The following is an 18826-nucleotide window of genomic DNA, read 5'->3' as shown; positions in this document are numbered from 1 at the left end:
GTACTGGGCTAATGGGAAGATTCTTGGTAGTGTAGATGAACAGAGAGATCCTGGTGTCCAGGTACATAAATCCCTGAAAGTTGCCACCCAGGTTAATAGGGCTGTTAAGAAGGCATATGGTGTGTTAGCTTTTATTAGTAGGGGGATCGAGTTTCGGAGCCACGAGGTCATGCTGCAGCTGTACAAAACTCTGGTGAGACCGCACCTGGAGTATTGCGTGCAGTTCTGGTCACCGCATTACAGGAAGGATGTGGAAGCTTTGGAAAGGGTGCAGAGGAGATTTACTAGGATGTTGCCTGGTATGGAGGGAAGGTCTTATGAGGAAAGGCTGAGGGACTTGAGGTTGTTTTCGTTGGAGAGGAGGAGAGGTGACTTAATAGAGACATATAAGATAATCAGAGGGTTAGATAGGGTGGATAGTGAGAGTCTTTTTCCTTGGATGGTGATGGCAAACACGAGGGGACATAGCTTTAAGTTGAGGGGTGATAGATATAGGACAGATGTCAGAGGTAGTTTCTTTACTCAGAGAGTAGTAGGGGTGTGGAACGCCCTGCCTGCAACTGTAGTAGACTCGCCAACTTTAAGAGCATTTAAGTGGTCATTGGATAGACATATGGATGAAAATGGAATAGTGTAGGTCAGATGGTTTCACAGGTCGACGCAACATCGAGGGCCGAAGGGCCTGTACTGCGCTGTAATGTTCTAATTCTAATTCTATCACCCCTGTGCTCACCGACTTACCCTGGCTCCCAGTCAAGCAACGTGTTGATTTTAAAACTCTCATCTATCTTTTCAAATCCCTCCATGGCCTTGTCCATCCCTATCTCTGGAATCTCCTTCAGACCCATCACTCTCTGAGATATCTGCACTCATCTAATTCTGGCCTCTGGAGCACCCTTGATTTTAATCGCTCCACGACTGGCAGCCAAGTCTTCACTTGCCTTGGCTCTAAGCTCTCCAATTCCCTCCCCCCACTTCTCCGCCTCTTTACTTTGCTCTTCTCCTTTAAGACACTCCTTAAAACCGACCTCTTTGACCAAGTTTTTGGTCATCTGACCAAATTTCTCCCAAGTGCCACAGTTTGTTTTAAAATGTTCCTGTGAAGCACTTTATTACATTGAAGGCACTATAAAATGTAAGTTTTTGTTGTAAAGGTAGCACGAGTTGATAGCCATAGAATACAAACTAAGTTTTGGGATTCATTTCCTGAGGAATAGAATCCAAGAGCGGGACTGTGATGTGAAACTGATGTCGAGCCTTAGGTGGACGACACTGTATGCAATTCTGGTCATTTGACTATAATAATAATATTCAAGCTTTGGAAAAAAGCTAAAAACATTTACTAAGGACATGCGCAGCATTGAGGGGTGCAACTACCAGGAAAGACTAGACTTATCCTCTGGAAAAGAGACAAAGAGACAAAATAGAGGTCTTCAAAATGATGATACAAAGATAGGTGGAAAAGTAAGCATTGGGGAGGACACAGAGAAGCTGCAAAGAGATAGAGACAGGATAAGTGAATGGATAACAAGGTGGCAAATGGAGGACAATACAAGGAAATTTGAAGTTATGCACTTTAGTCGTAAGAATAGAAAAGCAGAACATTTTTTTTTTTAAAAAGGTGTGGAACTTCGAAGTGTCCATGTTCAAAGAGACTTGGGAATGTGCTTGTACAAGGAACACACAAGTTAGCATGCAGGTACAGCAAGCAATTAGGAAGGTAAATAAAATCAAGAAATGCTGGAAATACTCAGCAGGTCTGGCAGCATCTGTGGAGAGAGAAGCAGAGTTAACGTTTCAGTTCAGTGACTCCTCACTGACCTGAAACGTTAACTCTGCTTCTGTCTCCATAGATGCTGCCAGACCTGCTGAGTATTTCCAGCATTTTTTTAAATTTCAGATTTCCAGCTTCTGTAGAATTTTGCTTTTATTTCAGCAAGGTAAATGCTATGTTGGCCTTTCTTGGAAAGGGATTGGAATACAAGAATAAAGAAGTCTTGCTACAACTGGACAGCACTTTGGCGAGACCACACCTGGTGTCCTATGTGCAGTTTTAGTCTCCATTTTTAAGGAAGGATATACTTACACTGGAGGCACTGCAGTGACGGTTCACTCGATTTGCCCCTGGGATGAGAGGGTTGTCCTATGAAGAAACGCTGAGTAAATTGGGTCTATATTCAGATGAATGAGACGTGATCCCATTGCAACATAGAAGATTTTGAAGGGACTGGATAGGGTAGACACAGAATTGTTTCCGCTAGTCAGGGATTCTGGAATACGGGATCACAGTCTCAAGATAAGGGGTCGATCATTCAGGACTGAGATGAGGAGGAATTACTTCAGTCATGGGGTTGTGAATCTTTAGCATTCTCGACCTCAGAGAGTTGCGGATGCTCCATCATTGAATATATTTAAGGCTGGGATAGAGAGAGTTTTGGTCTCTCAGGGAATCAAGGAATATGGCGTGCGGGCGGGAAAGTGGAATTGAAGCCAAGGATCAGCCATGATTGTTTTGAAATGGTCTGCTCCCGCTCCTATTTGTTGTGTTCTTGTATTAAAATACGAAGAGAATTGCATAGGGTGGATGCACAGGAACTTTTTTCACTTGTTAGAGAGTCCAAAACAAGAGGCATCAATGTAAGATAATCACAAACAGATCAAAGAAAGTTCGGAATGTTTTTTACACAACACAGAGTACTAAGAATATGGAACTTTCTGCCCATATGGAGTCATTGAGTCACAGGACAAAGAAACATTTCAAAGGAGGCTTTTCTGTCTACGTGAGAGTTGGGATTGGGTGGATAAGGAGCCAGGGTGGGGAAAGGAATTTCGAGTCGTTTGTAGGCCGCTCATGAGCAACATGAACACTGGTATAGACCAACTGGGCCGAAATGGCATGTTTCTGTGCTGTAGATGCTGTGCAGTCTCTCTGCTGATCCAGCCTAAGATGCTATTTGCTCCCTTCATCATTATGTCCAAATCTCTCTCCAGTGCCCTGTCCAATCTGTTATACTGTCACTGCTGGTCATCCTTTCTCAATCCTGAGAGTTGCATTCAACTGCATTAAAAGACCTCTTCCCCTCCTCAAACAGCTCCCCAGTCCGTCCAGATCCTTTTACATTTCATCAGTCTGTTCCCTGTTGCTTGCAGTCTCTCCCACTTTAATATGATGTGCAAACTTCCTTTTTACACTTCCAACTCAATTCCATGAGGTACAGGATCCAGCCAGGTAAATGAATTTGATGCCGACGTCAGCTGTGATCTGTAGGGTCCTATGCCTGTTCCTCTAAATATGTTAAAAAGCAACGGCCCAACTTCAGTCCCTGGGACACTGCAGTTTAATGGATAAATGGAGTCCAATGACACCACTGGGTTTGCAAAGCATCACAAGATGTGTGTGGATAACAGTCTTTGTGCCACCAGGCTCTTCCTATTGTCCACGAACTGAATTCTTACCTGTGAGGATACTGGAGATTGCACACAGCAGAGTTTCTTAATGGCATGGTACAGGTCATCACGATTGCCAGTCACTATACACACCACAAACTTAACTGAAGCCTGTAAACATCAAACACAAGTTTAACATATTTACATCTCAAACCAACGTGAAATTGCACAGTGACAACATTCAACTAACTTGTTCCACCTTGAAGGAAGTTTTGTGCTCGCTAAAATGAGAGTCAGCAGTGCTGGGGAGAAAAAAAACACATATTCCACACTCAGGGTCACTCGTGAGCACTGCTATATCCATGAACAGCATGCAAGATACACAGTTAAGGCTTTCTCTACTCAGTGTTCACCCATACCTTTTCTGAAGGTTTACTAGACTAATACCTGGAATGGGTGACCTGTCTTACCAGGAAAGATTGGACAGGCTAGGCTTGTACCTGCTGGAATTTAGAAGAGTAAGAGGTGACTTGATTGAAGCATACAAGATCCTGAGGTGTCTTGACAGGGTGGAAAGGATGTTTCCCCTTGTGGGAGAATGTCAAACGAGGGGTCACTGTTTAAAAAGTAAGGAATTGCCCATTTAAGACAGAGATGAGGAGAAATTATTTCTCTCAGAGGGTCGTGAGTCTTTGGAATTCTCTTCCTCAAAAGGCAGTGGAAGCAGAGTCTTTGAATATTTTTAAGACAGAGGTAGATAGATTCTTGATAAGGGGGGGGGGGGGGTGAAAGGTTATCGGGGGTAGGTGGAAATGTGGAGTAATCAGTTCAGCCATGAACTTATTGAATGGCGGAGCAGGCTCGAGGGGTCGAGTGGCCAACTCCCGCACCTAATTCGCATGTTCGTATGAACCATTTTGACATTCCCATTGCTTTCCAAGAATCCAGTGACAGGAGAAAAGAAACAACTTGCAGTTTCTCCTGTCTTTCACATCCTCAGGACATTCCAAAGTCTCGAATATATTGCAATGAATCTCTTTTCAACTGCAATTACTGTTATGGAGGCACACAGGTCAGCCAATTTCAGCAGGGTGTTACGAAACTGCTTCTATTTCTTTTATCAAATATGTTGTACAGACTTATATTCGAATCATGGACACTGATTGATCTGGAATCTTGAAGAGATGGCTGAACAATGTGGGTTTTATTTTTTTTACAAGTTACCAGAAGGTTCCAGGATTTGGCTAGTAAACAGGTTTGATTTAGATTTGATTTAGAGATACAGCACTGAAACAGGCCCTTCGGTCCACCGAGTCGGTGCCGACCATTAACCACCCATTTATACTAATCCTACACTAATCCCATATTCCTACCAAACATCCTCACCTGTCCCTATATTTCCCTACCACCTACCTATACTAGGGGCAATTTATAATGGCCAATTTACCTATCAACCTGCAAGTCTTTGGGCTGTGGGAGGAAACCAGAGCACCCGGAGGAAACCCACGCAGACACAGGGAGAACTTGCATACTCCACACAGGCAGTACCCAGAATTGAACCCGGGTCGCTGGAGCTGTGAAGCTGCGGTGCTAACCACTGCGCCACTGTGCCACCCTTACTGGTAGGCTCATGTTTGTGGATGGTCACCCAACAGGGGTTGTTCTGACTTAGGGAGATGTTTACAAAGAAGTGACAAGCCAAGATTTATAGATGTCATGAGACTTGACTTTTGGAAGGCTTTAGTTTCAGTTTGAACTGTTACATTTGAGAGTTGATTTGGCCTGCCAGAAAAAGAACAACTCAGTTCTCCCTCTCTTGAAAACACAGCCTGCGTACAGTATGGCAGTTTCCTATTTCCTCCTGTATTTGAAGAAACCCTGCATGTTTGGAGAAACCTTTGCATATCGAATGTGTGGGAACTAAAACCTTGTTGTTGCTTTCCTGCTGCAAGATCTATTTGTAGCCTCTGTAGCTGCACCTCTTGCAAATCCTGCCCAAACTCATCTTCAACATCTCCTGCTAAGAACTGTTCTAGGAAGATCCAAATGACAGCAGTCTATACGCATTTGGGATGCTTAACCAAAACAATGGACATCTTTCCATACCTTCTTTACAGCCTAAGTGTTTTTTTAAAAATTCCTTTTGTTTCTTTTTAACAGCTGTAAAACAGAAATCCCTTTTTTCCCCCCCAGTTAACCAGTGTGAATGTGTGTCTGAGGGCTAGGATAAATAAGGAGCTTTAATACTTGAATTTGTATGTTTTATTTTATTATTGGTTAAGATTTGTTTTATAATAAACTGATAATTTTGAGGTTTATTGAAAAAACCTGGTTGGTGTGTTTTATTCTGGGAAAAAGTCTATGGTTGACTATATTGGTAAGTGGGAAAATATAAATATACATTGTGACCTGTGGAGAAGTGGGGCTAGAATAAACAATGCAATCCTCCTGCCTCGGTTGCAACAAGGGCAACAATTCACAAATTGCAAGGAAACAAAAGCTCTGACAGTCTGTTTTGGGGTAGAAATGTAAATATCGGGGGAGGATACTGGGAGAATGCTTCTGTCCTGCGAGGGCAGACAGAGTCTTGGTTTAAAGTCTGATCTGAAAGACAGCACTGCCATGAAGCTGTCTTTTTCTTCAAATGTCTTGAAGCCAATAAGCTAAATAAGCATCAAGGCCGTTCCGAGACAGATCTGTCAAGCTCCATCGTGGAGTCAGAGCACTACCCGAAAGGACTGCATACATCTTATACAATTATACACTGCACAGATCAGTAGGTTTTCACTTCAAAACATTCCCTCCAGCTGAGACACAAAATTGCTAAGAGTAACCTGTAACGTACGTTGCTCTCCAGATGTGACTGCAGAGTTCGGATATAGGTCTGGGTGCGATCGTCCTTCAGCTCTATATATGCAGGCTGCTGAAAGGTCATTCCAATGGGCTCTGCCACCTTGGACATGAAGCTGACCAGGTCTTTGGCATGTGTCACACTGTGCTTGGTGTAAAACAGAGTCCAGCACTGCAATGGGGCCTGCGCTCAAAACAAGAAAGCAAATATTCAAAAACACTAGCCAGCATTCTACAAAGAAAACGCCTGCCCCTTTTATATTGACAAAAATATTACAATCTGTCTCCAAATCATAGCTCTGATATCTTTCTGCATGGAAAAAACATCTTTTGAGTTTCCCCATTTGCTCTAGTTACTCTTCAATCTGTGTTGCATCAGCAATGACTCAGTGGGTAGCTCTCTCGACTCTGAATCAGAAGGTTGTGCATTCAAGTCCCACTCCGGAGACTTGAGCATAAAATTTAAGCCAACGCTTCAGTGCAAGCACTGGGGACGTGCTGCTCTATCAGAGTGCCGTCTTTTGAATGACACATTAAACTCAGACCCTCTCTCCTTTCTCAAGTGGATGTATGGAATCCCACAGCACTATTGCTCTCCCAGTGTTCTGAGCAATATTTATTCCTCAACCAACACCTAAAGAACAGGTTCTCTGGTTGTTATCACATTGTTGCTTGTGGGAGCTTGCTTTGCACAAACTGATCGCCACATTTCCAACATTACAACAGAAATCACTTTCAAAGTACATAATTGGCTCTGAAGCACTTTGGGACATCATGAGGTCGTGAAAGGCACTGCAGAAATGCCTTTTTTTTTCCATATGATCCACCATAATGCTGTCTCCACCCCCTGAGCATCCATATTATTTTTACTCTTAACCCTTCCATGTTCCACATGGCTTTCATGCACTTGAAACTGCATTAAGTGAGTGGGTGACCCCAAAGCTAAACCCACTTAAAATTGTTTTTAGATTAGATTAGAGATACAACACTGAAACAGGCCCTTCGGCCCACCGAGTCTGTGCCGACCATCAACCACCCATTTATACTAATTCTACACTAATCCCATATTCCTACCAAACATCCCCACCTGTCCCTATACTTCCCTACCACCTACCTATACTAGTGACAATTTATAATGGTCAATTTACCTACCAACCTGCAAGTCTTTTGGCTTGTGGGAGGAAACCGGAGCACCCAGAGAAAACCCACGCAGACACAGGGAGAACTTGCAAACTCCACACAGGCAGTACCCAGAATCGAACCCGGGTCCCTGGAGCTGTGAGGCTGCAGTGCTAACCACTGCGCCTCCCCCGAGGTCCACTCAAAACCAGTGGAAATAAGTACAGCTGGGTTGAGACCACATGATCCTGCAGATCACTCAGAATTGAGACCTTCTCATTATGGAGACAAGAGATGGGAAGTTTTTTTTCAGCAGTAAACACATTACACTGGTCAAGACTGGGGCCTGAAACAGGTCATTTATGCATGAAAAGCTGGGCAGCCTTTTGCATTCCTAACTGATGAATATGTACTCAGGAATTCATGCGTGATGCCCCTTCCAGGACCAGTGGTCAAGTCAAATATTATGACAACATTCAAGATTATATTGGATAGATGGATGATGGAAAAGGGGAAAGGGATTGTGCGATTTACAAATGTGGTCAGGACTGAAAGGCCTGCACGGAGCGTAAATGCCAACAAGGACTGGTAGGGCTGAATTGTTTGTTCCGTGTTGCAACTTTGATGTATTTGATAACTGAACTGAATGCATCAATAAATCTTCGCTTGTCTGCTGCCCTACTGCAATGAAACAAAGACAGACTCTGTCTGACAGTCAGACGGCTGCGTTTGTCCTCTAGACTGCTTACCGCCAATATCACTTTCTCTCGTGCAACCACTCTCGACCAGTTGACATCAGCCCCACTTGGAAATGCCTTGTATCGTAGGATGATCTTTTCTGGAGGAAGGACTCTTCCCTCCGTCTGTCAAAGGAATTCAGCCAAGAAGGAAAATAATAAACGAAAAAATTACCACCAATCATCCAGTCAGACATGCTATCTCAAGGCAGACTTTAGCGCTGGTGTGTCACTAACAGCTGGCTAGTTTTACTTAAATGCTGAAGCTTTCTCACTCCCATTTTAAAACAAGTTGGAGCCCCTTCCCTTCTGGTCTTCCTTGCCTTCTTTCCGAAAGGTGTCAGCTGTGGCTCAGTGGGGAGTACTCCCGCCTCCAAGTCATGGAGCGGAGTCAAGCTCCTCTTCAAAGACTTGAGCACTTAATATAGGCTGACACTCCACTTCTGTATTGAAGGAGTGCTGCACTGTCAGAGGTGCCATCTTTTGGATGAGACATTAAACTGAGGCACTGTCTGACCTCTCAGCTTGACATAAAAGATCCAAAGTATTAATTCCAAGAGGAGCAGGGAAGTGCTCCCCAGTCATTGCTGTTGCTGGGATCGTGCTGTGTGCACATGATCTGCCACACTTACTACAGAACAGTAACTACATTTCAAAAATACTTCTTTGGCTGTAAAGTGCTTTGGGACTTCATGAGGTTGTGAAAATCACTGTATAAAAACAAGTCTTTCATCCCTGAACCTCTCCATAGCATGTGCCATTCCGAACCCAAGATGGGCAGGGCAAGGTGGGCAAACAACCTGCTGCCAGATTCCACCAAGGCCAGTTGATACAGCTGGCAGATGATGGCTGGCTGGCTCTCTATTCCCTGTCTATGGCTAAGTATCAAACTCACCCCAGGGAGAAATGGCAACTATACACCCAGCTGCTTTACAGCATAACACAACGGAACACAATGGACCCACTCGGCCCTGGGCGAGAACATCTCAGGAGATGGACTCTTCAGTTTCCCCTGCTCCATCTGGGGGATGTATCCAATCTGTACCTGTTGTGACATTTCCCTCCCAACGAAGGTCACAGATTAGGAAGCTACTTCCCGACAAGCACAAATACCCACCTTATGAATGTCATTATCTATGACGAGCCCCCAGTGCGCCAGCTCCTCCTGGACAGAGGTATTCTTCTTCATATTGTTCAGCAGTTTTCCTAAAGCCAGGTGATGCTGTTCTGGAGTTAGGTTGACCTGCACAGCCAAGTCCTACAAGACCAAATGAAACCCAGAAATCTGAACCACAACTAGAAGCAAAACTGCGTACTTTGATGACTGTCAGTTGCCACTCAGTGGGTAGCACTCTCACCTCTCAGTAAGAATGTCATGGGTTCAAACCCCACTCCAAAGACATGAATTCATAATTCAGGCCGACGCTCCCAGTGCAGTACTGAGGGAGTGCTGCTCTGCCAGAGGTGCCATTTTTTGGATGAGGTTAAACCGAGGACCTGTCTGTCCTCTTGAATAGGTTGAGATGATCAGCAGGGAACTTCAGCCAACAACATTACAAAGATTCACACTGTCCAATATTGCACACCAGGAATCTAACAATAGCATTCCCTCTAGATCTGCAGATCTCATGTCGAGCGCAGATTTATTTCTCCAATCACTTCAGCTAAAGCAAGGGTGTTAGAAACATTAAGCTGCTTTAATACAAAGTAAGGTGAACATACAGAGCAACAGTGATCAGATTCACTTGGATGCGATTGGTGAAACTTAAGTTAAGCAATATATAAATAATGAATACTGCGCAACCCAACTTTGGTGGATTCTCCGACAAACAGCAAACTCGTGCAGTCTGTCCTCCATACTAGTGCAGAATCTCGTCACCACAGTATGGCACTGGAGTCACATATTGGCCAGACTGCATCAGGATGGTAGGTTTCCCTCCTTAGAAGACTTCAGTGAACCAGATGGGATTTTACAACAAACCAACAGCTTCATGGTCATGTTTCCTGAGACCAGATTTTTAATTCCAGGTTTTTATCAAAAAATCTGAAATCCATTTCTCGAAATGCGAAGCGGGATTTGAACTCACGTTGTCTGGATTATTAATCCAGGCCAGTCGTCTAGTAACATCACCAATACACTCCTGTACCCCCAGTTTTGGAGCTGGTATTCAGTTTTTTTTAAAAATTGGTTCGTGTGATGTGGGCGTTGCTGGCTCGACCAGCATTTATTTCCCATCCCTAATTGCCCTTGAGAAGGTGGTGGTGAGCTGCCTTATTGAACCACTGCAGTCCATGTGGGGTCGGGACACCCACAGTGCTGTTAGGAAGGGAGTTCCAGGATTTTGACCCAGCAACAGTGAAGGAACGGCGATCTCGTTCCATGTCAGGCTGGTGTGTGACTTGGAGGGGAACTTGCAGGTGATGGTGTTCCCATGCATCTGCTGTCCTTGTCCTGACAATTGAACATTAAAACTCGGAGTAAGAGTAGGATATTCGTCTCCCTCGATCCTGCTCAGTCTTTCTATAAAATCATGCTGATCTATTTGTGGACTCAGCTCCACTATCTTGCCTACCCCCGATACCCTTTGACTCCCTTGTTGTAAAGAATCTGCTTTCCTCTGCCTTAAAAACATTCAATGACCTTGCTTCTACCGCTCTTCGGGGAAGAGAGTTCCACAAACTCTCGACCCTCAGAGAAAAGATTTCTCATCTCTGTCTGAAATCGGAAACACTTCATTTTAAGCTGTGCCCCTAGTTTTAGTCTCTCCCACAGAAACCTCCCACTTACTCTATACCTCTGATGCCTTCTAGGTGGCAGAGGTTGCAGGTTTGGAAGGTGCTATCAAACCATCACACTCCTGACTTGTGCCTTGTAGATGTTGGACAGGCATCGGGGAAACAGGAGGTGAGTTACTCACCACAGAATTCCCAGCCTCTAACCTGCTCTAGTAGCCACAGCATTTACATGGCTGATCCAGTTCAGTTTCTGGTCAATGATGACCCCCAGGATGTTGATAGTGGGGGATTCAGCGAAGGTAACGCCATTGAACGTCAAGGGGAGATGGTTAGATTCTCTCTTGTTGGAGATGGTCATTGCCTGATCCTTGTGTAGTGCTAATGTTACTTGCCACTTATCAGCCCAAGCCTGGATGCTGTCTAGGTCTTGCTGCAACTGGACATGGACTGCTTCACTATCTGAAGAGTCACGAATGTGCAATCAGCAGCGAACATCCCCACTTCAGACATTATGACAGATGTAAAGTTATTGATGAAGCAGCTGAAAATGGTTGGGCCAAGGACACTACCCTGAGGAAGTCCTGCAGTGATGCCCTGCGTCTAAGATGATTAACCTCCAACAACGGGCGGCACATTGGCGCAGTGGTTAGCACCGCAGCCTCACAACTCCAACGACCCGGGTTCGATTCTGGGTACTGCCTGTGTGGAGTTTGCAAGTTCTCCCTGTGACCGCGTGGGTTTCCACGGGGTACTCCGGTTTCCTCCCACAGCCAAAGACTTGCAGGTTGATAGGTAAATCGGCCGTTGTAAATTGCCCCTAGTGTAGCTAAGTGGTAGGAGAATTGTGGGGATGTGGTAGGGAATATGGGATTAACGTAGGATTAGTATAAATGGGTGGTTGTTGGTCGGCACAGACTCAGTGGGCCAAAGGGCCTGTTTCAGTGCTGTATCTCTCTATGATCTATGAACGACAACCATCTTCCTTTGTGCAAGATATGACTCCAACCAGCAGAGTGTTTTCCTCCTGATTCCCATCGACTCCAGTTTTGCTCAGGCTCCTTGACGCCACACTCGGTCAAATGTTGCCTGATGTCAAGGGCAGTCACTCTCACCTCACCCATTTTCACCACAAACATTTTGGACAAGCTCGAAGTCCGCTCACACTGACCTGTCCTCTCCTCTTGCATTCAATCTTTCTCTCGTTTACCAACACTGCTAATGCCAGTGTTCCCTGGACTTTCCTCTCATGTCCAAGTTATAAATAGAAAGATTCCTAGTCTCCCTCCGAGACATGGATTGGTTTTGGCATCTTAAACCTCAAATTGCTCAACCCAACACATGCCTGACTTATTCATCAGCCTGATGGTTTCCTGCAGAACATGGTCTCACACTTGACTTGGGTTTCTCAACAAGCTTTACAAACCTAAGAAACAGAGCAGGAGTCCGCCATTCAGGCTGCTCCGCCACTTATTAAGATCATGCCTGATTTGACTGTGGCCTCAACTCCACTTACCTACATAACCCCCATAACCCTCCATTCCTTGTCTTACTTGGCCTTGAATATTGTCAAAGACCCAGCCTCCACTGTTCTCTGAATCCCAAAGATTAACAACCCTCAGAAGAAATTCCTCCTCATCTCAGTCTTAAAGGGAGGCACCTTATTTTGAAACTGCACCCCCAAGTTCTAGATGCCCCCACGAGGGGAAACATCCTCTCAGCATCGACCCTGTGAAGCCTCCTCAGAATCTTTTATGTTTCAGTGAGATCACCTCTCATTCTTCTAAACTCCAATGAGTATCGGCCCAACCTGCTCAACCATTCCTTATAACCCAAGCCCTTCATCCCAGGAATCAGCTTAGTAAACCTCTCTGAACTGCTACCAATGCAATTCTATCCCTCCTTAAGAAAGGAGACCAAAACTATAAGCAGTAGTCTGGTGGTCTCACCAATGCCCTGTACAACTGTAGCAAGACCTCCCTACTTCTATGCTCCATCCCCCTTGCAATCAAGGACACCATTTCATCTGCCTTCTTAATTACTTGCTGGATGTGCACGCTAAATTTTTGTGATTCATGAACAAGGACACCCAGATCCCTCGATACCACATCATTCTGCAGTCCCTCTCCATGTAAATAACATTCCGCTTTTCTATACTTTCCTGAAAAGTGGACAACCTCTCATCTTCCAACACTAAACATCATCTGCAAATTTTTTGCCCACTCACTTCACTTATCTATAACTCTAAGCAGACACTTTGTGTCCTCCACATAACTTGCTTTCCTAACTATCTTTTTATCGTTGCAAATGTGCCTTCCTTTGTCCAACTCTAAATAGATTGTAAATAGATCAGGCCCCAGCACTGATGCCTGTAGCACTTCACTAGTTACAGTTTGCCAACCTGAAAATGCCCACTTATCCCAACTCTGTTTCCAGTTAGTTAGCCAATCCTCTACCCAAGCTCATATATTACCCCCAATTCCATTAGCTCTTGTGTAGCAACCTTTTATGTGCTACCTTATCAAATGCCTTTTGGAAATCCAAATACACTACATATACTGGTTCCCCTTTATCCATCCTGCTTGCTGCATCCTCAAAGAACTCGAATAGATTTGTCAAACACGATTTCCATTTCATAAAACCATGTTGACTCTGCTTAATTGCATTATCATTTTCTAATTGTCCTCCTACTACCTTCCTGAATATCAGATTCTATCATTTTCCCAAGGATAGGTGCTAAGCTAACTGACCTATAGTTTCCTGCTTTCTGTCACCTCCCCGACCTTTCTTGAATAGAGTCGTGACATTTGCGGTTTTCCAATCCAATGGGACCTTTCCAGAATGTAGGGAATTTTCTAAGATTACAACCAATGCATCCACTATCTCAGCAACCACTTCTTTGAAGACCTTAGGATGCAGGCCATCAGGTCCAGCCTTATCAGCCTTTAGCCCCATCAGTTTTCCCAGTACTTTTTCTCTAGTGATAGTGATTGATTCAAGTTCCTCCCTCCCCTTTGCCTCTTGATTTTCTATTACTACAATGCTTTTTCTGTCTTCTGCTGCGAAGACAGATACAAAATACCTGTTCCAAGTCTCTGCTATTTCCTTGTTTCCCATTATTAATTCTCCAGTCTCATCCTCTGAGGGACCAATACTTAGTTTCACTACTCTCTTCCTTCTTGTATATTTGCAGAAGCGTTTCCTGTTTGTTTTTACATTTTTTGCTCATTTCCTGTTTGTTTTTACATTTTTTGCTCATTTACTCTCATTTCTCCATTTTTTTTTATTTCGTCAACCTCTGCTGATTTCCAAAATGTTGTCAATCTTCTGGCCTACCACTGAACTTGGCAGCGTTTTATGCCTTGTCTTAAAATTTGATAACATCCTTAGCTTCCTTACTGAACCACAGATGGTGCAACCTTTTCATGAAATCTTTCTTTCTCAATGGATAAAAATCTTTGTTCAGAGTTATGAAATGTCTGCTGCTGCTTCTCTACTGTCTTACCTTTTAATTTATTCTCCCAGTCCCCTTGGGCCATCTCTGTCTTCATACCCTTGTAACTGCCTTTATTTAAGTTTAAGACACTAGTTTCAGACCCAAACTTCTCCCCTCATACGGAATGCAAAATTCTATCACGTTATGATCACTGTTGCCTACAGGATCCTTTACTGTGCGGTCATTTATTCGCCCTGTCTCATTACACATTACCAGGTCTAAAATAGCCTGCTTTCAGGTTGGTTCCAGAAGATAAAAGCAAAATACTGCGGATGCTGGAAATCCAAAATAAAAACAAGAAATGCTGTTAATACTCAGCAGGTCTGGCAGCATCTGTGGAGACAGAGTTAACCTTCTTCACTGAAGGGTCACTGACCTGAAAGGTCTACTCTGCTTCTCTCTCCACAGATGCTGCCGGACCTGCTGAGTATTTCCAGCATTTCTTGTTTTGGTTCCAGAAGATATTGTTCCAAGAAACTGTCCCTGATGCACTCTATTAATCCAACCTCCAGGCTAACTTTGCCAATCGATATTATGATTATTAACACCCAGGATTATTGTAGTACCTTTCCCACAAGCCCCCATTATTGATTTTCAGAGAGGTTGAAGAAAGATACTCAAAATTACGAGGGGTTTTGATAGAGTAGGTAGGGAGCAAGTTTTTCCACTTGCAGGAGGATCAGGACCAGAGCACACACATTCAAGATAATTGGTTGAAGAACCTATGGGGGGATTTTTTTTCCACACAGTGCGTGATGATCTGGAATACACTGCCTCAAAAGGATGGTAACTTGTAACTTTCAAAAGGCAACTGAACATGTACTTGAAAGAGAAATATTTGCAGAGCAATGGGATAAAACCAGGGCAGAGAGACTAATTGGACAGCTCTTTCTTACAGCCAGCACAGGCACGATGTTCTGAACCGTCTCCTTCCGTAATGTATCATTCTGTGACAAGAAAAAGTTTCCACATCACCGTTACTGCAAACTAACTCCAAGGAACCAAATATTGGGCACCTGCCGACAATGTTGAGTGACACCAGTTAACAGCACTCGACTCCAGAAAGTGCAGCGGAAGAAAATCAGCAAAATTACTACTTGCCCTCATTGCACGGAAATCCTTCCTCATCTGATCGGGTATCCCAGTCATGAAGGACAGCTCAGGCACAAGAAGGATCTCGCTGTGGATAATCTAAAGAGAAAAATGGATAAAGACTGAATTTTTGAAGTCAGCTTCTGTAAAGTCCTACACTTTTGTGAGCAATTCCAATCAGACCTACAATTGCGAACCAGCACCGGACAACAGGCAAATACGATAGCAATACACAAGGCACAATCCCAACACACACCATAGAATACACTTCAGAAAGGATGTCAAGGCCTTGGAAACAGTGCACAGGAGGTTTACTAGAACAGTTCCAGTGATGACGGACTTAATTATATGGAGAGACGAGAGAAGTTGGGTGGTTGTTCGAGAGCAGAGATGGTGAAGGGCAGATTTCATAGAGGTATTTCAAATCATCAAGGGTTTTGATAGAGCAAATAAGGAGAAACTGCTTCCAGTGGCAGGAGGGTTAGGAACAAGAGGACGCAGATTTAAGTTGACTTGCCAAAGAGCCAGAAGTGAGATGAAAGCTTTTTATACACAGTAGGTGGTGATGATCTGGAATGCACCTCTCGAAAGGGTGGTGGAAGCAGATTTAGAAATAACTTTCCCAAGACCTGAAGCTGAGAACATTTTCAGGGCTACAAACAAAGAGCAGGGCAGTGGGATTAATTGGATAGCTCGACCAAATATTCTTTGACTCGATGTTGTACCTGTCCCTGCGGGCCATACTTCTGCTTTGGCCGATGTACGAGGAGAGGCTGGTGCAAGTCCTGAATGGTAATCCCATAGGTTTTGCTGCAATATTAAGTTCAACATGTCAATGTCAGGACCATAATCCCACTGATGCGATAGGTGAAACAGCAGATCATTACTTCACAAGTTAGCTTCATAGAATCCATCCTTCATCTTTCCAATAAAGGCTGCTTCAGCCTGTGTCACAGCAGATCAACTGTAACCTTTCATGTTGGTGAATCATACAATAGAACAGAATCACTGACTACTACTTCCTCCTGATGACACACGAAAATCATAAAGTTATTTTTCTACAACATCTGCCGAGGGAATAGCATCAGAACATCCTGAAACATGTTGCCAGAAATCTCAAAGACCACTTTTCAACCTGCTGTGCATTTCCGAAGTTTCTATTGTTATTACCCCAGCGACCACTCTGTTAAACACTGGCGCGCCCTCAGCCACGCACGGGCAGGATCAACAAGCAGGGTCGTTCGCCTGTTCACTGTTAAACAGGGGTGGGATGGCTCACATTCCAGCTACACACAGTCAGCGGCACTCATTCGTGATCTGTGTCACAATGGGGCAGCATCGCTCGCTATCCGCTTTACATGGGGGCGCAATCGCTCACTTGCTATTCGTGTTACACGCGGGGGGGGGGTGGGGGAATCGCCGAATCACTATCCGTATTACACAGGGATGGGATCGCTCGCTCGCTATCCGTGTTACACGGGCACGGCATCACTCACTTGGTTACACGGGGCAAGATTGCTTGCTCCCTCTGTAACACATGGACAACTGTGCAACTGTCACTCTGTATTTTGGTAACTGCACTCCTACTGACCTATAATAGTTGCTAAAGGTAATATCTGTGCCGTCCGCCATCCGAAAGGAGCTCGTTGGAGCCTTGTCCCAGTCAATGTCATCGATACGATAGGTGCGGTTGTTATACTTGGTCATGATGATGCTGCCCACCAACTGCTTCATACAGTCATCCTGGAAATTCTCGCTGCTCTTCTGGTACATAGCCTGCCTGCAAAGAAACATGGGCTGGAGTGAAGAAGAGAAAATAGAACTCAACAAGAGTGTGGAACTCAAACCATAAGGATTGCTGGAGGCAAATAAAAAAGACACATCTAATGGGAAGCTAGATAAACACAAGATAGAAAATGAAATTGGTGAAAATATTGATCGGGTGAGATGAGGAGGGGTGGGAGAAGGCCTGTATGTAGCATTAACACCAATATGGACCAGCTGGGCTGAATGGCCTGTTTCGGTACTGTAGATCGTATGCAAGACCGGAGGGGAGTTGCACATGAAACAGTTTTAAACAGATTACTAGGAAGGTGGTGGGAGGCTGGGTGGTGGGGAGAGAGAAACCTGATTGAGTTGCAAGAATGAGGCTCACTAAGATTCTTGTAAACACTTGCCCTTCCGGGTTATGAGAAATGCATCAAGAGGATACTCTGAATAGGTGAGTTAAATGGACCGAAGATCTTCTCCAACTTGAAACTGTTGCTATGTCACCAACCCAGCACTATTCCAGGGAAAACCTTTAAGAAGCAAACAAAAAGCTACCACTAGAAAACAGCACAACAGGAGGCCATTCAGCCCCTCAAGACTACTCCACCATTCAATTAGATCATGGCTGATCTGCCATTTTGTTGCTGTTGCTCCTGATCACTCAATACCCTGACCTAACAATCATTTATCAATCTCAGGCTTGAAAGAACTAATTTCCCGCCCTCCAAAAGACTTTGGGGGGGGGGGGGGGGGGGGGGCTGAGCATTCTGGATTTCCACTAGCTTTTCTGTGAATAGTGTTCCCTATTTTATCCCTCAATGGCCTAACTCTAATTATCTTCTGTCTCCTTGTTCTTGGTTCTTCACCAGAGGCAATAGTTTCTGTCTCTCTCTACCCTCGCAACTACTTTTTAACATTTTAAACACCTTGATCAGCACACAGGAGAATACAAGTCAAAGTTTATGTAACCTGACCTCATAACATGACCCTCTAAGGAACATTAGATTCCAGGCTAAAACCAGTGGAAGTGAAATACAGAAGAAATCCAAAAGACCATAAACCTACCAATCTTAAGATTGGTGCAGCAGTCATTCAAAAACCCAATTTTGTTGGCAGAGTCATCTCCCTTCCCCTGGCATTGTGTGCTTCCCCAGGCTGAGTGAGTACAGACTCTCAAAGCAACATGTACCTAAAGCAGAAGGACTCACCTGGACTTTAAGCAAAGCTTGGCTGGAGACCAAAGAAAACACAAAGAACTGCTATATCAGGAGATCATTAACCAATTTACAAAGACCACACCTTGGAGCAATAGCTATAACAGCAACAACAGCTCTAGCAATAACAGGACCTGACAGGATACATGCAGGATGTTCCTGATGGTGGGGGGAGTCCAGAACCAGGGGTCATAGTCTAAGAATATGGAGTAAACCTTTCAGGACTGAGATGAGGAGAAATTGATTCACCCAGAGAGTGGTGAGCCTGTGGAATTCGCTACCACAGAAAGCAGTTGAGGCCAAAACATTGTATGTTGCCAAGAAGGAGTTAGATATAGCTCTTGGGGCGAAAGGGATCAAAGGGTATGGGGCGAAAACGGGAACAGGCTACTGAGTTGGACGATCAGCCATGATCATCATGAATGGCG

General features: G+C 44.3%; 1 protein-coding gene across 5 annotated transcripts in view; it reads right to left on the bottom strand.

Moving 5' to 3' along the window:
• piwil2 (piwi-like RNA-mediated gene silencing 2) overlaps nucleotides 1-18826 on the bottom strand; it is a 72024-nt gene that overhangs the window by 38996 nt on the left and 14202 nt on the right. For all 5 annotated transcript variants that reach the window (XM_068023356.1, XM_068023357.1, XM_068023359.1 and 2 more), the window contains exons 8-14: nucleotides 17006-17194; nucleotides 16140-16224; nucleotides 15424-15513; nucleotides 9211-9351; nucleotides 8106-8219; nucleotides 6233-6421; nucleotides 3457-3558 (exon numbers count right to left, since the gene is read on the bottom strand). In XM_068023356.1, the coding sequence (XP_067879457.1) occupies nucleotides 3457-3558; nucleotides 6233-6421; nucleotides 8106-8219; nucleotides 9211-9351; nucleotides 15424-15513; nucleotides 16140-16224; nucleotides 17006-17194 (910 nt within the window). The remainder of the gene's footprint in view (nucleotides 1-3456; nucleotides 3559-6232; nucleotides 6422-8105; nucleotides 8220-9210; nucleotides 9352-15423; nucleotides 15514-16139; nucleotides 16225-17005; nucleotides 17195-18826) is intronic.

The sequence above is a fragment of the Heterodontus francisci genome, chromosome 47, assembly GCF_036365525.1.
Source record: "Heterodontus francisci isolate sHetFra1 chromosome 47, sHetFra1.hap1, whole genome shotgun sequence".
NCBI classification, from domain to species: Eukaryota; Metazoa; Chordata; class Chondrichthyes; order Heterodontiformes; family Heterodontidae; genus Heterodontus; species Heterodontus francisci.
The sequence above is the reverse complement of the archived record's forward strand: the minus strand, read 5'-3'. Positions and strand labels throughout refer to the sequence as shown.